Here is a 14827-nt window from a genome sequence, read left to right on the forward strand (position 1 = left end):
TTGCACAGGAAGGTCAAAGCCGATAATGGTGAGAAATATCGACAGGATCTGTAGACTGTTCATTTGAGCATCATTCTTTCGCTTGAAATGGGACGGCGATGTCCTGTGGCGCCTGGCCGAGGAGCAGCAGACACTGATGTCCCGACACCCCGATAATACTAATAGGAGCAATGGGGGCAGACGGAAGTAAAACCAGGAAGGTGAGTGGAATGGAACTCCTGGTTGCTAAGGTGTCACGTTCTACGTGCTTCCCTGTTTCTATGGCGATGAGCTGGTCTCCAGGATACGATTCTTCCACAACCAGAATGGAGATCATTTTAACCTTTCCAAACTAAAGAACTACATTATGGTAAAAAAGGAAAAAAGAAAATAATTCTACCTACCAATTGTTTGTAAATTGAAATATTTAGGCCTACTTCTCTGCTTCTTCATAATTCACTGTGTGGGGTAAATAAATGGCTTTAATTGTGGGACTGTATACAAACAGAATTAGTTCTGGTATTCTAAATATGTTACAACTGTAAAATAAAAATAAATTAGGTGCACAATTAAGGAATAACAGTGATTTTCTAAATGTAAATTACACAACATTAACACTCAACAACCACTGAGAAAAAAAATAATGCATCTGCTTTTGGCATTTACTTACTCATATTTAGTTACTTTAACACAATTGTTTTTTCATATCCTGCTAACATAAAACAATTGTGTTTTATAAAAGTTACTAAATATGATTAGGTAAATGCCAAAAACGGTTGCATTATTGTTTTCAGTGCATTGAAAAATGGTCATCTGTTGTTGTTCAAGTTCAAGCTATTTTATTGTCTTTATAGGGATACTTGTGCATTATGTTTCTCATTTAGATCAATAAAATGTCCAGGACTCTGGAGAAAGACTAAAATCACTGACTACACACAGGGAACAGTACACCTAATGACCTTAGAACAGTTAAAATTGAAGGAAACACTGTTGAAAATTATTATTTAATATAAATAAAAAATGCAAAGAGGATAAAAATCCTAAAATGATCTCTGATTGTTTACAATTTTGAAAAATATCTCTGCTCCTTTGCTTCTAATTTGTCAGAGGACCGCGGGAGGGGTGGAGGATGAGCACATCACTTCAGGATGGCGAGGTCTCCTCTCCAGTGTGGGCCTGTCTATCCCAGCAGGCCTCTGCCGCCTGGCCCCACCAGCCCTCCGTCTGGGCCAGCGCCGGATGCTCCAGGGCAAAGCCCCTGAGGTCCCTGAGCATGTCTTGAGGTTGGCGGGAGTGGGTCTGGGCAGGCCGAGGGGAGAATGGAGCCTTCCAGGATTCGTTACCATGTTTCTGCCTGAATTTCCCCACAGACCTGTGCCAGGACACGAACACTTTCAGGTAAAAATCACAGTTCAAAAAACAATCTCTTCTACTATAGTCTATAGTCTGCTTTATCTTCCTCACTCAATCTTTACTCTTTCTTCTGGCAAGGTGCTTGGTTACATCGCTAAAGGTTCGTTTGGTCCCATTCTAAAAGTGAGGGACAAGTCCAAACAGAAAACATATGCTGTAAAGGTGAGTCTGCTTTAATCTTTATTTTAAATAGTTTTATTTGGCCTATTAGGATTAGGAAATAAATACTGCTTTTATCGTTTAAGTCAGAAATTCACATTCACCATAGGTTATTATTTATCTAACAACATTAAGCATATTACTGTATATGACTGTAAAGGTATATAGTGTATAAGCAATGCAATTGTACAGTATTAATTCACAAAAACAGTTTTAAATAGATTTTTTTAATCTACTTTTTTATTGTTTAACATCTTGGTTCCTCCTTACACTGTAGTATTTTACCGTTTAACATGTCCATAACCTCTTTTTATTTGAACCTTTTCATGTTTTTTCAAGTTACAAACACATTTCAACCCCTTTCATTATTTCTTTTATGTAAAAAAAAAAAAAATCTATATGTCTGTTTGTATTTTAATCCTGTTAGTCTGACATAAAATGAAAAATGCAGTCTGATCAATTTTCTCCAACACAGCGAAACATTTTTAACACCTACAGAATTGAATATAACTCTTTCAGATAACATTTGGTCCCACTCCAAATAGAGTAAAACTTACTCTATAGCCAGTGTCAAGTTTTCAGTGTTAATTTTACTCATTTTAGTGTCAAAATCCAGAAGATCTCTCAGAGACTGGCGGCTAATCAACAACCTAGAGTGTAAAAGTAACACTGCATGGCTATCAAAATTTTCACTGACTATTAACTCCAACATTTAAGCAGATTTACACTCAGTATATTTGTAAATCCTCTAGTAAAATAGGTTGATTTTAAATGTTTAATACCCAATGTTTTGCTATGAAAGGACCCTAAATTAACACTTTAGATTTATCTGTTTTATTCAGCACGGTTTTCATGTCCCAACAGGTTATACCTAAATCAGAGATTTTAAGACTGGCCGTGTTGGAGCAGTCTAAAGAGGAAGTTATAGTTCAGGTAAGCAAATTCTGTAAGGTCTTCAAAAATATTCCGATCATGTTTCTCTAGATGCATGAACATTTCTTTCAGTAAGTTCATGTGCAATCTGTATCTCCTGCTTAGTAAGGTTTACATTTAGAATATAGTTTTTTAAGAGTTTTTTTGTCTGGTACCCAGAGGGGGATTTAGGAAATTTGGGGCCCTAGGTAAAGACAGGCATGGGGGCTCCGAGACACACTTAATATTATAAGAATTCTGATAGCATTTTTGAGAAAGGATTTTTATCAAAAGCATAATTATTGTGCACAAATAAGTGAAAGCTGTATTAACCTTACATGTAAATGGAGCTTTATTGGGCCTCCAGGAACTTGGGGCCCTAGGCTACTGCCTAATTTTGCCTAATGGTACATCCGCCCCTGCTGGTGCCTTTTATTTACGTTATAGTTCCATCGTTGATTTTAAAAGTTTGAACGTCTCTTAGACCTAATGGAGTTTTATTTCTGACACACAGAAACAACAACAAGAAAAAAGTCTGTTAAAACCAATGAGCAAAAAAGTGACCCTCATGAATGAGCTTTTTACAGATTTTAATTTTTAACCTTTGCCCCCGCAGAGTCAGGTTCGCCACCCGTTTGTCCTCGACCTCCAGGACTGCTGGCAGACTCAGCGCCACCTTTACATTAGTGAGTCAGCCAGCTAGCAGTGACCCACTCCTACCCAGATCCACAACCTAAGAACCCCTTTCTTTGCCTTCTGTCCCTTATTTAGTAGTTCTATCCATGTTTATCTCCCCACAATCCCAAACTCAACACCTAGAACCTACTAAAGCTTGTAGTTGCCTCCTCACCAAGCCAGCTCTGCAGCATGCAGCTGTGCTGCTCTTCTCTCTCCCTCCAGAGAATTTATCCCTTTTTTCCCCCGTAATTATTCACTGACTCAGAAAGTGTGACCCACTTAGTCCGCCTCCCCACCCCCTGTTAAAAGACAACTGCTGTGCAATAAAAACACATGCTACAATCAAAAGGGAAGGGCTCCACTGCATGATTTAAACCAGAATGCTTTTTTTTATTCACATAGTTGCTGCAGCTTACTTGTTTAAACAAAACCGGAAGAGTATCTCCTTTATTATGTTTTGGAAAATTGCTTTAATGTTCTTCCCTTTAACACAAGTTTCCCATCTTCTTGTTTTCCACCAGTGTCTCTTTATTTCCTCTTTATGTTGCCCTTCACTGCTTCTCATATCACCAAACTGTCGAGGCTCATTTTAAAACCCATTCTGCTTCAACAGTGTGCGACTACTGCAGTACAGGGGACCTCTACACCTACTGGCAGATGATTGGTCAGTTCTCAGAGGAAACCGTGCGGATATTTGCAGCAGAGTTGGGATGTGCTCTAGGTTTGTGTGCTACATATTACTATAAATATGTTATTTATGCTAGTTATGTGTTTATATAAAAGTTAAAGCACAAAGTTAAAGTTTGTTTTATTTTGCTTTTAGTTGAACGGGATACAGGATTCATTTGTAAAAAAAACATGTAGGAATATAAAATGTAGGTCTTTGGGAATTACAATTTATTTTGGAGGTGTTGCGCTTTATCAAATGTGAGGCAATATATTAGTTTTTTGCTGGTTTTACTGTAAAAATAGGCCTTTATCTTTACATTTAATTTCACTGCTATTTGGTGTTTGTCTTTAAATTAGCTAAATTATATCCTTTGCATTCAGTGCTTTAAAATATATATTTATATAACATATTTATACTTCTTATAAACTGGGGAATAATATTACTTAAAGGAAAAGTCGGGTCAGCAAAGAATGATAAATGGATCATTAACTATAACTAAAACTTATATGTCCGCTATTATTTGAATGAATTTAGCGTTAATCAGTAAAAAAATTTAAATAATACTTTTTCCACAAGATCACTGAGTCCAGGATCGGACATTTTTGCCCAAATATAGTAACACCTCACTCCTGACCTCTTCCGGCAGTGACATCAGGGTGCAGTAAGCCTAGCCCCATTCTCCCTGCTTTACAAGCAAAATCGATGGAAGCTACTAGACGCATCTGCAATCAACAACAATTATTTAAGATTTTGAGAGGTCTTCATTGAAATTTGCGAGAACTATAGTTAAACAGACAATGCCCACATGCATGCCAGTTGGATGTTGCAATACATCGGGTAAAAATGAAAAAACATTAGTTATTTCACCTTTCCGATTCATGATCCTGCACGGATGGCTTCGTCACTGGATTTCCAACTTGAAGAGGGAAGATTAGACATTGAACTTCTGGCCAGAGAAAAAACACGTAATATGTAGCCAACATTTTGAAGAAGAATGTTTTCATGATGACCTGGATAATAGCGCGTTTTGACAAACACCAGATACAGCACTGGGACTTGCTCAACAGCCGATACCACACATGACGTCACAAACCTGTAGGTGACAGTAGTGCTCTTTGACAAACATGGATGCCCTCAGTAAAGCACATTCAAATGAAAATTACTCTTAATTAAAAACACTTAACATTTATCAAACAGTATGTTCTAAATTTATATTTATTAGAAGTATTTTCAGAAGTTTGTATTCTGAATATGACCGGACTTTTCCTTTAATAAGACAACAAGGCTAGAAAAAATAAATAGAACGTTTTAAGACCTGGATTTGAAAAACAGATCTCTGGAAATCTTTTCTTTCACAGCAAGCACCTGAAGGCACCGTAGTCAGGTGATTTTGATGGGGGTTTTTTTGTTTATTTTTTAACCAACAAATCATTGTTCAGTAGTCTTAGAGAAAGCAAATATAGTTTATTTTTCCAAATAAAAATCTTTCATGTTTTATAACAAATCTATACATTCTGCTTGTAAAAATAAGTGTTTAGATATTATTAGACACCCAAAAGCCAAACTGTTCTACACATCATCCCTATTAAGATAATTACTCCAAATTAAAGTTGATAATTTTCTTTGATTGCTCTCTACGCTTCTGATCATTTAGAATAAGGTTAAAGTTAAAAAAATATTTCAACCGGTTTTAAACATTTTCTTTTTGGTCTAAGTGTAGTTATTATCAAAATGGTTAAACTGAACTGCTGCAGGATCTGCTATGGATTAAAGCAACAAGTCATCTTAGAGCAAAGCTGTGCCAGTGTGCGCCGGAGTGTATCCACATTCCTTAAGAGGAATTTTCGGTGGCCCTTGATCACAGTTAGAAAACTGAGTGTGCCATTGATGCAGATACACATTTAAAATTAAACCTAGGATTCAAATGTTACTTCCAAAAATGATACAGTAAAGTTAAAACCTTGAAATGAAAAGTTTAATTTGCAACACCTTTTTTTTTACCCTTTATCAGTTATTTTTGACCAGGCAAAGCTGCTAGAGTTTCCGATCCTTAGTCTACAAGGGCACACAGATCTGGTTTCTAAATAAATTGGACTGCATTGCTTGTTTCAATGAAATATTGCATGATTATTTCATTGTGTTACTTGTTCATTTTTAAACAATAGCTTTTGCTATTTTAATCAAATAAAAATTGAAACTTTTTGCCCCAGAAGGACTTCCAACATTTTTGGTCCTGATAAATTAAAAGTTTGAAACCCCTGCTTATTCTTTTTCTTCATACACTAACCTTGTTCCCTTTTTTCATGCAGGGTTCTTGCATGACTTTGGGATCATCCACAGAGATGTAAAGGTGAGACAAACAATTAGCTACATTGGGCCTATAATTTTAACCCTCTATAAATAAATATGTGACAAATTAAATGAAAACACATCATTTTGTGAATTTAAGAAAGAAAACTTATATTTTATATATGAGGTTTGTTATTTGAGAGTTTTTCTCTCACCTCCTAATGTTTGTCTGAAATGAATGTCCCTCTTTGAATCTTTCAGATGTTTCAGATGTTTGGGTTTTTATTTGCCTCTTTCATCATCTTACTGTATTTTTGTACAGAGCTTACTAAGCAGTTATTTTTCTTGATTTAACGTGACCCTGCAAACTGAATACTCTGTTAATCAGTGTGCAAAGCAGATCTATTTACTTGTTGCATCTTTTGTGCGGATATGAAACTTTGTTTCTGTTAATCCTCGTAAAGACGGTTGTTTTTCTGTCCTTTCTGCCTCGGCCAGAGGTTCTGCAGCCTGTGGCTCTGCAAGCACAAGTAGCTCTTTAGGCTTTTTACAAAGGCTGTTCATAACTTTGTGTAAGCCTGATAGAGAACCTACTAATATATGCAAATAAAGAGCAGCTTTTCCATTCTATCAAGGGATTATACATTAAATTTCACAACAAATTGACTTCTTAGGATTTATATTTCAAATGATGGTTTTTAAATGTTACATGCAGTACATGCTGTATCTGTTTTAGGTAGCAACTTGCAACAGCCACAACAGCAATGAAGAGACAAAGATGACAATACGAAAGAGGATAGAGGGGACCAGGGAAATTGCAAAGATCAAAGTGACAAAAAAACACAAATACTAAAACTGAGTTACATTTATTTGCATTGATTTCAAAAAGCTAACAAAAATCATAAAATAATGTATCTGCACTCACCACTATACTAGTCCTAAAATATCCACAATGCTCCTTATATGCAACTTTACATTAAATGTAGAATATGATTGTAACTGTGGTTCATTGAAATGTGAGTTTTAAATACGTTTGAACTGATAATAGCAGGATTCGGTTTATTCTTTTATTTTTGCCCATTTTTTTCTCAGTAATTTTTTAAAACCACAGTGCAATAAACTGAGAGTGGGCAGGTAAAATATAAGGAGAAATATATAAAAGCTCCAATTCATAATCAATGGATAAGGCTTCAAATTCAAAGACTTTTTAACATTCAGAATGACTTCCCTCTTTCTTCTCCATCTTTATCCACCTTATGTGTGATCTCCTTCTAGATATTTGATGGTTTTTATTGTTTCCACTGCATTGAAATGCTATTTTGAAACCTGTAAGATGACAGATGTTATAACAATGTGTTTAAACATACAATTAGACACACATTAAGAAATTTAATTCCTCACTTCCAGATGGAGAACATCCTGCTGACAGACAATGGTGAGTGAAACAGTGAATCAGCAGAGGGCAGCAAACCTCTGAGCACAGGGGCTACTGCAGAGTCTTTGCTGTCTATTCACATTTTAATCTTTTAACAATAAGGTTATGTTATATTAAAATAGGATGTGTGCAGTTTTTTTTGTAACTGTTGAATGTCTTATAGGGAATCACAGTAGATGCTTGTAATGATTCATAGAAAATTATCCTTTGTAGGCCACCTTCGCCTTGCTGACTTTGGTTTGTCCCGTCGCTTAGAAAGAGGAGGCAGAGCCTTTACAATCTGTGGAACCATCCAATACATGGGTAAGGAAAAACTGCCAGAGCTGTGCATGCTGAAATGCGTGAATACACCAATATTTAGAGGGTTGTTTTTTTGTTCTGAAGTAAGGGTGAGAATGTAAAAAAATAAAAAAAATGAAAGAGTGTTACCATGTTTTTTCTGCTCTGCAGCCCCAGAGGTGCTCAGCGGTGGACCATACAACCACGCAGCCGATTGGTGGTCACTAGGAATTCTGATTTTCTCATTGGCTATTGGGAAGGTGAGCCCTTGTTTCCAATGTGTCTTGAATGATAATCAGGTCAGGAACAGCTAAGCTGAATTTTAGCCATAAAAACAGAAATGTTCTGGTTTGGGTATAATGTAAGATCTTTGTAAGAGTTAAATAAATGTGTCTTAATGTGCCTGTGCAGTTCCCTGTGCCTCCTGAACCTGACCACTGCAGTATGCTGAGGAAAGTCAGGAGTTTTCCTTATGAAATACCCCTCAGCCTCAGTTCATCGCTCTCCATGTTAATAACAGAGGTCTTTCCTAAATATGAAAGCATGTTTCTGACTTAGTGTGACTAAATTAATAACTAAAAAGTCATAATTTGTTATTTTTTAACCAGCTTTTATGCAAAAATCCCCTGCGCCGCCTGAGGACCCTGGAACGTTTCAAACGTCAAACTTTCTTCTTTGGAACATCCTTTGACTTGGACCTCCTTCAGCGTCAGCCAGTGGAGGTGACCGGGACCGTCTGGTTGTAGAAAATTTAGTTGTTTTCTTGCTGATCTAAAGGGAGTTTACTCCTCTGTCAGGTGATCCTGAAGCTCAGAGAGAGACCAGACCGTGCTGCCAAAGCTCGAAGGGGCCTCACGTTGTCCCTGCAGCCTCTGAGGGGCTTCGACTTTGATTCGCTGCTCAGCCCCGCCACCACGCCAGACACACAGCTGGATGGGGATTCACGCACAGCTGTGCTGCTGCCTGGCCCCTCGCTGCAGCCCCTTCAGGAAAAAACTCCACGCAGAGAAGTGTTTGTATAACAGAGCAGAGTCTGGCAGCAAAGTGGAAAAGAAAGCCCTACATTATGTGTAAAGAAAAAACAACAGGCATCTGACAGAAAAACAGAAAATTAAAAATTATGTATTTAAGCACAGAGCCATATTTCCCCATATTAACTGTGCTTTGCAAAAGTACCCCTACCCTTTGAGCTTATTAAACATTATCTCACACTGGATTCAGTTTATGTAGTGAAAAGTGAACTTTATAGACCAATTTAAAGTAAAGCAGTAGCACAAATGCACATAGTTTAATATCTTTTAAAAAGAAAAGCTTTATTATGCAATTGATTTAATTTAACCAATTGGAGTGAATACTCTTGTAGGTTTAATTAAAATGTGTTTCCCCATAGCTGGGCTGCTAATTTCTGTTGCATATTTTGCTGTAAATCCAGCTGGGGGTATGACACTTAACAGCTTTGCACATTCTGACTCTGAACTATTTGTTAAATAGCTGAATCAGATTAGATAGAGAGCATCTGTGAGCATCAGTTTTAAACTCTTGCCACTAATTGTCATTTAGATATATGCAATGACTTTAACTAGGCCTTTTTCAACAAATAAGCAGCCTCTAAGAGGTTTTTCTCCAGTGGTGCCCTGTAATGCTCCTCCCAACCTTCTATCAGCTCTGACTTTCCCATTCCTGCCAAAGATAATGTGTTCTACAGCATGATGCTGCCAACCCTTGGGTGTTCAAGGTTAGATGCACTGTTTGTTTTCTAAAGCACAAAACATTAATTTAGCATGCATTTGAAATCTCATTACACCTGATAACTTCTTTTTTTATGGCACCGTCTACGTAGTTTTTCTCAAAATAAAAAGTTGGCTTCTTCTGCTTCCTTTAAGAGGCCTTCCTTCTTACAATGCTGACTTAAAGTCAGGGTTTATGGATCGGAGAGTGAAACCTTAACCTGAAATATGTTCCAGGACGAAAATCTGAAGCCACAGAAAAGTAGCATTTATGCAGAGATTAAATGACACACCAATTGCCCTGGATCCATTAAGAGAAAACTTGGTGAAAACACTGGCTTTCATTTTTAATTGAAAAAAGAAGCACTATTATGCTTCTTGACCTTGATCCTCACAATATAAAGATGTAATGTGAGTAATTTAGGATTCATGGGTACTTTTGCACAGTGCTACAATAGTTTTTTTCTTTATTTTTCATGTTAACCTTTTCGCACTTAACATGTCTTTAGTAGTATTTGTTCAGTGGTTGTGTGCCATCACTCCTTCAATGAAACATCCAGTGCTTCCTCATAGATCGCGATTTTTAAACATTTGTGGTTATTTGTCATGTTTCCTTTTTTTTTAAAGTGCACAAAAAAGCTATCCATCTGTTATTTAGTCATACCCTAACTTTATGTCCAATGCCCTGCCTGCAGATTTTTACTGAAGTGAGAACATCTCCATTGTTCTCAGAGTGAAGTAAACAAAAGCCTTAGAGTGTGAAGGTCATACTCGTTACTCTGCATTAATGCTCACAACCTGTGACTCAGGGGTGCAATAGCTGGTTTTATCATGATAACTTTACACAGTTAAATGTGAATAAACAGCTCTTTGACATTCATCTGTTTTATACCTACCAAGGCTATTTTCTACTGCAGGTTCCTCACTGACCAGATACATAAATATATTGTGATTTTTAAATGTGATGTTTACCCAGATTGCTTCACACGCACAGTTCAGAGCTTAATCTCTCGGTCACAAAATTCTTATGTACATATATTTATATATGCTTTATAGATAATAGATCTATAAATCTATATCTATATAGATATAGAAGCATATTCCTCTTTATAAAGTTTATATGAACATTTTGGAGAGTATTTTCCTTGTGTGTCATGATGTCTTATTGCATTTGCCATGTAGCACAAACAGGATATTAAAAGAGTTTTTCTGATTTCTTTTGCCTTTGCAGTGTGTTGAAATGATTTTGACCGGAACCCTGAAGTTCTGCAGCACTGCACCACATTATTTCAGCATTTCCTTGCTGAGTTAAGAAATCACATTTTTTTGCATTTACTTAGTGGATTACTCAACAAAACCTACATTTTGAAATAATGTGCTGCTTTTATTTAAAGAGTCTACTTTTGTTTTTTCTGCCATGCTTAAGATATATATTTAAACAATTTATGCAAACACAGTACCTAATATGGGCTTTTACCTACTTTCATTGTGATTATTAATACCGGTACATGTTTTGGAGGGCACTTGGGAAGCAGACTTTAGAATTTATCCACTGACAGTCTTATTAAACATCAAATCCGAAAGGTTTTTGATGTTTGCTTGTAAAAGTGACAATTATATTTAATTCACGATTTACTTAACTTTTTTTTTTCAAAGGAACATTTATATTTTAGGTTTATATGTCTATAACCAGATCAGTATTTTGGCTACAAATTTCTGTGTCTAGACACAAAACACATTCAATGACCCGCTTGCTCCACAAATGGAAGGTGTTTGTTTTAAGCTAAAATAAAGCTACACTACCAGTGGGTTCTCTGCTTTTATTGGCTTGCAAACTCACACGAAGTTATGCATCATTGTGGAGAGAAAGACAAACAATATCCATGATTTGTGGACTTATATTAATCTCCAAAACTTAGTATGTCGTCAAACTTCAACTACTTATATTTTCAGTGTCTAAATCAGCTTTCCCCATCTGGACTGACATATTTGCCTGTTCTTCTTCAAAATAAAAGTAAGCTCAATAAAGATTGTGCAGCCATTGGTTTTAAAAGTCATATTGCAGTTTCACAAATTTCAATAATGTAAAAGCACCTCTAAGGCATGTAAATCTTAGCTCTGGCTGCATGTGGTCCTGCTGGAAGTTGACCTCCATTCCAGTTTGAATTCTATCTCACTGGTTTTTCTTTAGCAGTGTTCCATTATGTATGTCCATCATCCTGCTAGATAGGCTTCTTCGCTCCTGGAGGAAAAACAAGCCAGCAGTATGATGCTGCCACCACTGTGCTTTGCTGTGGGTATGGCGTGTTCGCCATGATAGTTTTCCACCACGAATATTGTTTTGCATAAAGGTGTAAAAGTTCATTTAGGCAAGGCAAGACAACTTTATTTATACAGCACATTTCATACACAATTCAACTCAATGAGCCTCACAGCAACACTAACAATACAAACACAATAAAACAATTTCAACCACTACAAATATATAAAAAAATCATATATTAAAAGTAGTTAAAATACAACAAATCGCCATAGGCACCACTAAATAGACATGTTTTCAACCTGGACTTAAACATAGTCAGGGTTGAGGCCTGTTTTATGTTCTCCGTGAGGCTGTTCCAGACCTTGGCTGCATGAAACTGAAATGCAGCCTCGATATGTTTAGTGGTGACTCTAGGGACCACCAGGAGACCCCTACATAAGGATCTTAAGGCCCTAGGTGGTTCTCTAGGGCCTTTGGAGATGTACTTGGGTGCTAAACCATGAGAAGACTTGTACACTTATAAACTCACCTGATCACAGCACCCCAATTAACATACTTGTTGACAACTAAAAACACCTTGAAATTTTGTCTTGGCTTCTTAGGTTGGTTTTGATTTTTTATTGCACTACCCTTCCTACCACTTCTCTGTTATACATTTGTTTATGTTACTCAAATAAGGATCCATTCAACAAAGCATGTGGTAAAAAATCAGAAGGAGAATGATTTTTTCCAAAGATGTTTCCTTGTTCCTTTACACTTGATAATGTCTATAGGCTGACCTGCACCTGTGCTTACAATAAGTAGGTCATTAAAAGAAGTGTCAATGTGCTGTGTGTATGTCAACATGCTGTTTACAGTGTGACTGATGTGTAATATTGAAGGTCACCACTCATGGGTTCTGATGGAAGCTTTTTAGTAACATATGCAGCTTTAGTTCAAGCCCAACTAATATCATCTGCTGGGTCCGAAAATGTAACTTTGACCACAATAAAGCTGGAATACATCGTTTTGACTTGTTACATTGGCTTTCTTGTAATGACCCCTTAAGACCTTGGATCCCTTGTTTGGTCTTTTCTATATATGCAGGTCTACACCAAAAATAACTTCAATTCTTAGCAATGACTCCATAAGAGGCTCTGAAGACAAGACTCCGACTGTTGCCACTGTACACAGACTGCATGGCCAGTCTGTACGTGAGTAAACTACTGCATAGAGAGCCTTGTCCACAGCCTGCTGCAAGAACAGGCATGTAGTGTAACTTCTGCGTACGGTAGAAATGGTTTGTAAGATGACTCTCGGAAAAAAACAGCAAAGCAACAGCTTGCATAGGTTCCTTCAACAAGAGGGCTGTACTCTGTTTTTAACAAGTCAACTTTGTGTTGATGTCTTCAATCACAATTTTTAAAGGATTGTGATGCGGAGGTAGAAGGTATAGTTTTCAAAATGTCTAAGGAATAAAAAGCAGACACATTTAGATTGCATATGTAATGATCCTCTTGGGTCAGCACTATGAGAAAACAAACTTTTGCTGCAGTTGTTGTTTCTAGGTCTTTGGGGTTAAGTCTGTACCAATTGTGAACATCTAGCAATGTATTCTTTGCAAAACAGCTGAAGCTTAGGCTGATAGGGTTAAAAATGTCTGTAATCAGCAGTTTTTGGGTTAATCTCCTAGTTTGAAAAATATTGTCTTATGTCCAATTGTCCTCTTGGATAACAGCCCAAGGCTGCAATTTCAAGTCCTCTGCAGCTAGGTTCTGAAAATCATATATTTAGGCATCCGTTCCTAACAGTATTCCTGACTGTCTCTGCGAAGCTTGAGCTGTCACCGCTGTGCAGCACACTGGTAAAGGTCTGATAATGGTAAAGTGCTTTGTTAAGTCTTCTTCCCACATCTCTTTTTTTCATTTAGTTTAAACTTTGCATCATCATCTCACCAGAGCACCTTGTGGTAAATCTCACACAGAAATACTTATGGTATTTTTCCAATCATAAAAGCCAGATTTTAGTTTGGACAACTACTCCAAACAGCTTACATTACCTGGAATGTGGACTGCTTACTAATGACATATTCACAATTACCCACTAGGTTTCTGACTGGTGTCGATAGATAGAAAGAAATATATATATTAAAAACATGGAGAAGCAAGTACGGATATTTTTGTAAGGGACTTCTAAAAAGGCTATAATTTCCTTTTGATCTGTTAGCTTTCTTAACCTTTTCTAATCCAACACAACATGTCTGTTTGGAAAAAATGTCCTGCATTTACCGGTAGTTAAGCTAATTATTAAAAAAGTTCACATGTTTTATTAAAGGCCATTTGTTATTTTTTGATTGAAAAAAAAAAGAAAAAAAAGCAGCCAGCAGCTCTGTAACCAGCATGGAGAACACCGAGGTCATGTCCTCGGTATTTTAAAATGTTTTATTTATTTTTTTTTTTTTAATTTAGAGAAATGTCAAACCATATGATGGAAATTGTTATGACTTTGATTGGTGTAAAGATCAGAATGCATTCTCATTTGTTTAAAAAAATAATAAAGTTTGCAATATTATTGCAAGTCATTTGATCCATAGTGAGCCATGCACATGCATGGGGATGGTGGTGACAATAAAAATAGTAGCAATAATAATTCAATATTAATAACAAGAACAAGAACAATAATATAGTATAATGATTATAATAACAATAACACTCACACACTCACTCACTCAAATACTCTTTATTTTGTGAGTTTTGGAACTGTTATAATAAGCATGTTCATATTCACCTCCTTGATGGGCTTGTGATTTAACTCTATTTATTCACGTTTCCAAAATATATTTTAAAAATGTCGCCATCATAGGATGTTTTTTGGTCAAGTAAGATTTATCGCAATATTTGAGCTGGGTATTTCAAAAACCCTGGTTACGGCCCTGGCAGCCAGTGAGGAAAAGATGCAGAATCATGCTGCGTTGCTCTCCATCTAAATGGATGTTTGAGACGCGCATGCGCACTAGACGCAGTATCGCTCCATCACATGACGCA

General features: G+C 36.6%; 1 protein-coding gene across 1 annotated transcript; it reads left to right on the plus strand.

Annotated features, from left to right (window-relative positions):
- Positions 1 to 170: 170 nt before the first annotated feature.
- Positions 171 to 10728, plus strand: LOC107089371 (uncharacterized serine/threonine-protein kinase SgK494). Its single transcript, XM_015382115.1, has 13 exons — positions 171 to 200; positions 1087 to 1377; positions 1471 to 1554; positions 2416 to 2484; positions 3080 to 3149; positions 3755 to 3862; positions 6121 to 6161; positions 7508 to 7535; positions 7749 to 7838; positions 7986 to 8074; positions 8226 to 8336; positions 8423 to 8536; positions 8612 to 10728. The coding sequence occupies exons 1-13, from the start codon at positions 171 to 173 to the stop codon at positions 8834 to 8836; spliced, it is 1350 nt and encodes a 449-aa protein (XP_015237601.1). The 3' UTR covers positions 8837 to 10728.
- Positions 10729 to 14827: the final 4099 nt, after the last annotated feature.

The sequence above is a fragment of the Cyprinodon variegatus genome, unplaced genomic scaffold (assembly GCF_000732505.1).
Source record: "Cyprinodon variegatus isolate N-32 unplaced genomic scaffold, C_variegatus-1.0 Scaffold249, whole genome shotgun sequence".
Lineage (NCBI taxonomy): Eukaryota > Metazoa > Chordata > Actinopteri > Cyprinodontiformes > Cyprinodontidae > Cyprinodon > Cyprinodon variegatus.

Coding starts and splice junctions, on each gene's coding strand:
- LOC107089371 (XM_015382115.1), top strand. CDS start 171: ATGGGGGCAGACGGAAGTAAAACCAGGAAG. Junction 6,162..7,507: donor TCATCCACAGAGATGTAAAG/GTGAGACAAACA, acceptor CCTCACTTCCAG/ATGGAGAACATCCTGCTGAC. Junction 7,839..7,985: donor TGGAACCATCCAATACATGG/GTAAGGAAAAAC, acceptor TCTGCTCTGCAG/CCCCAGAGGTGCTCAGCGGT.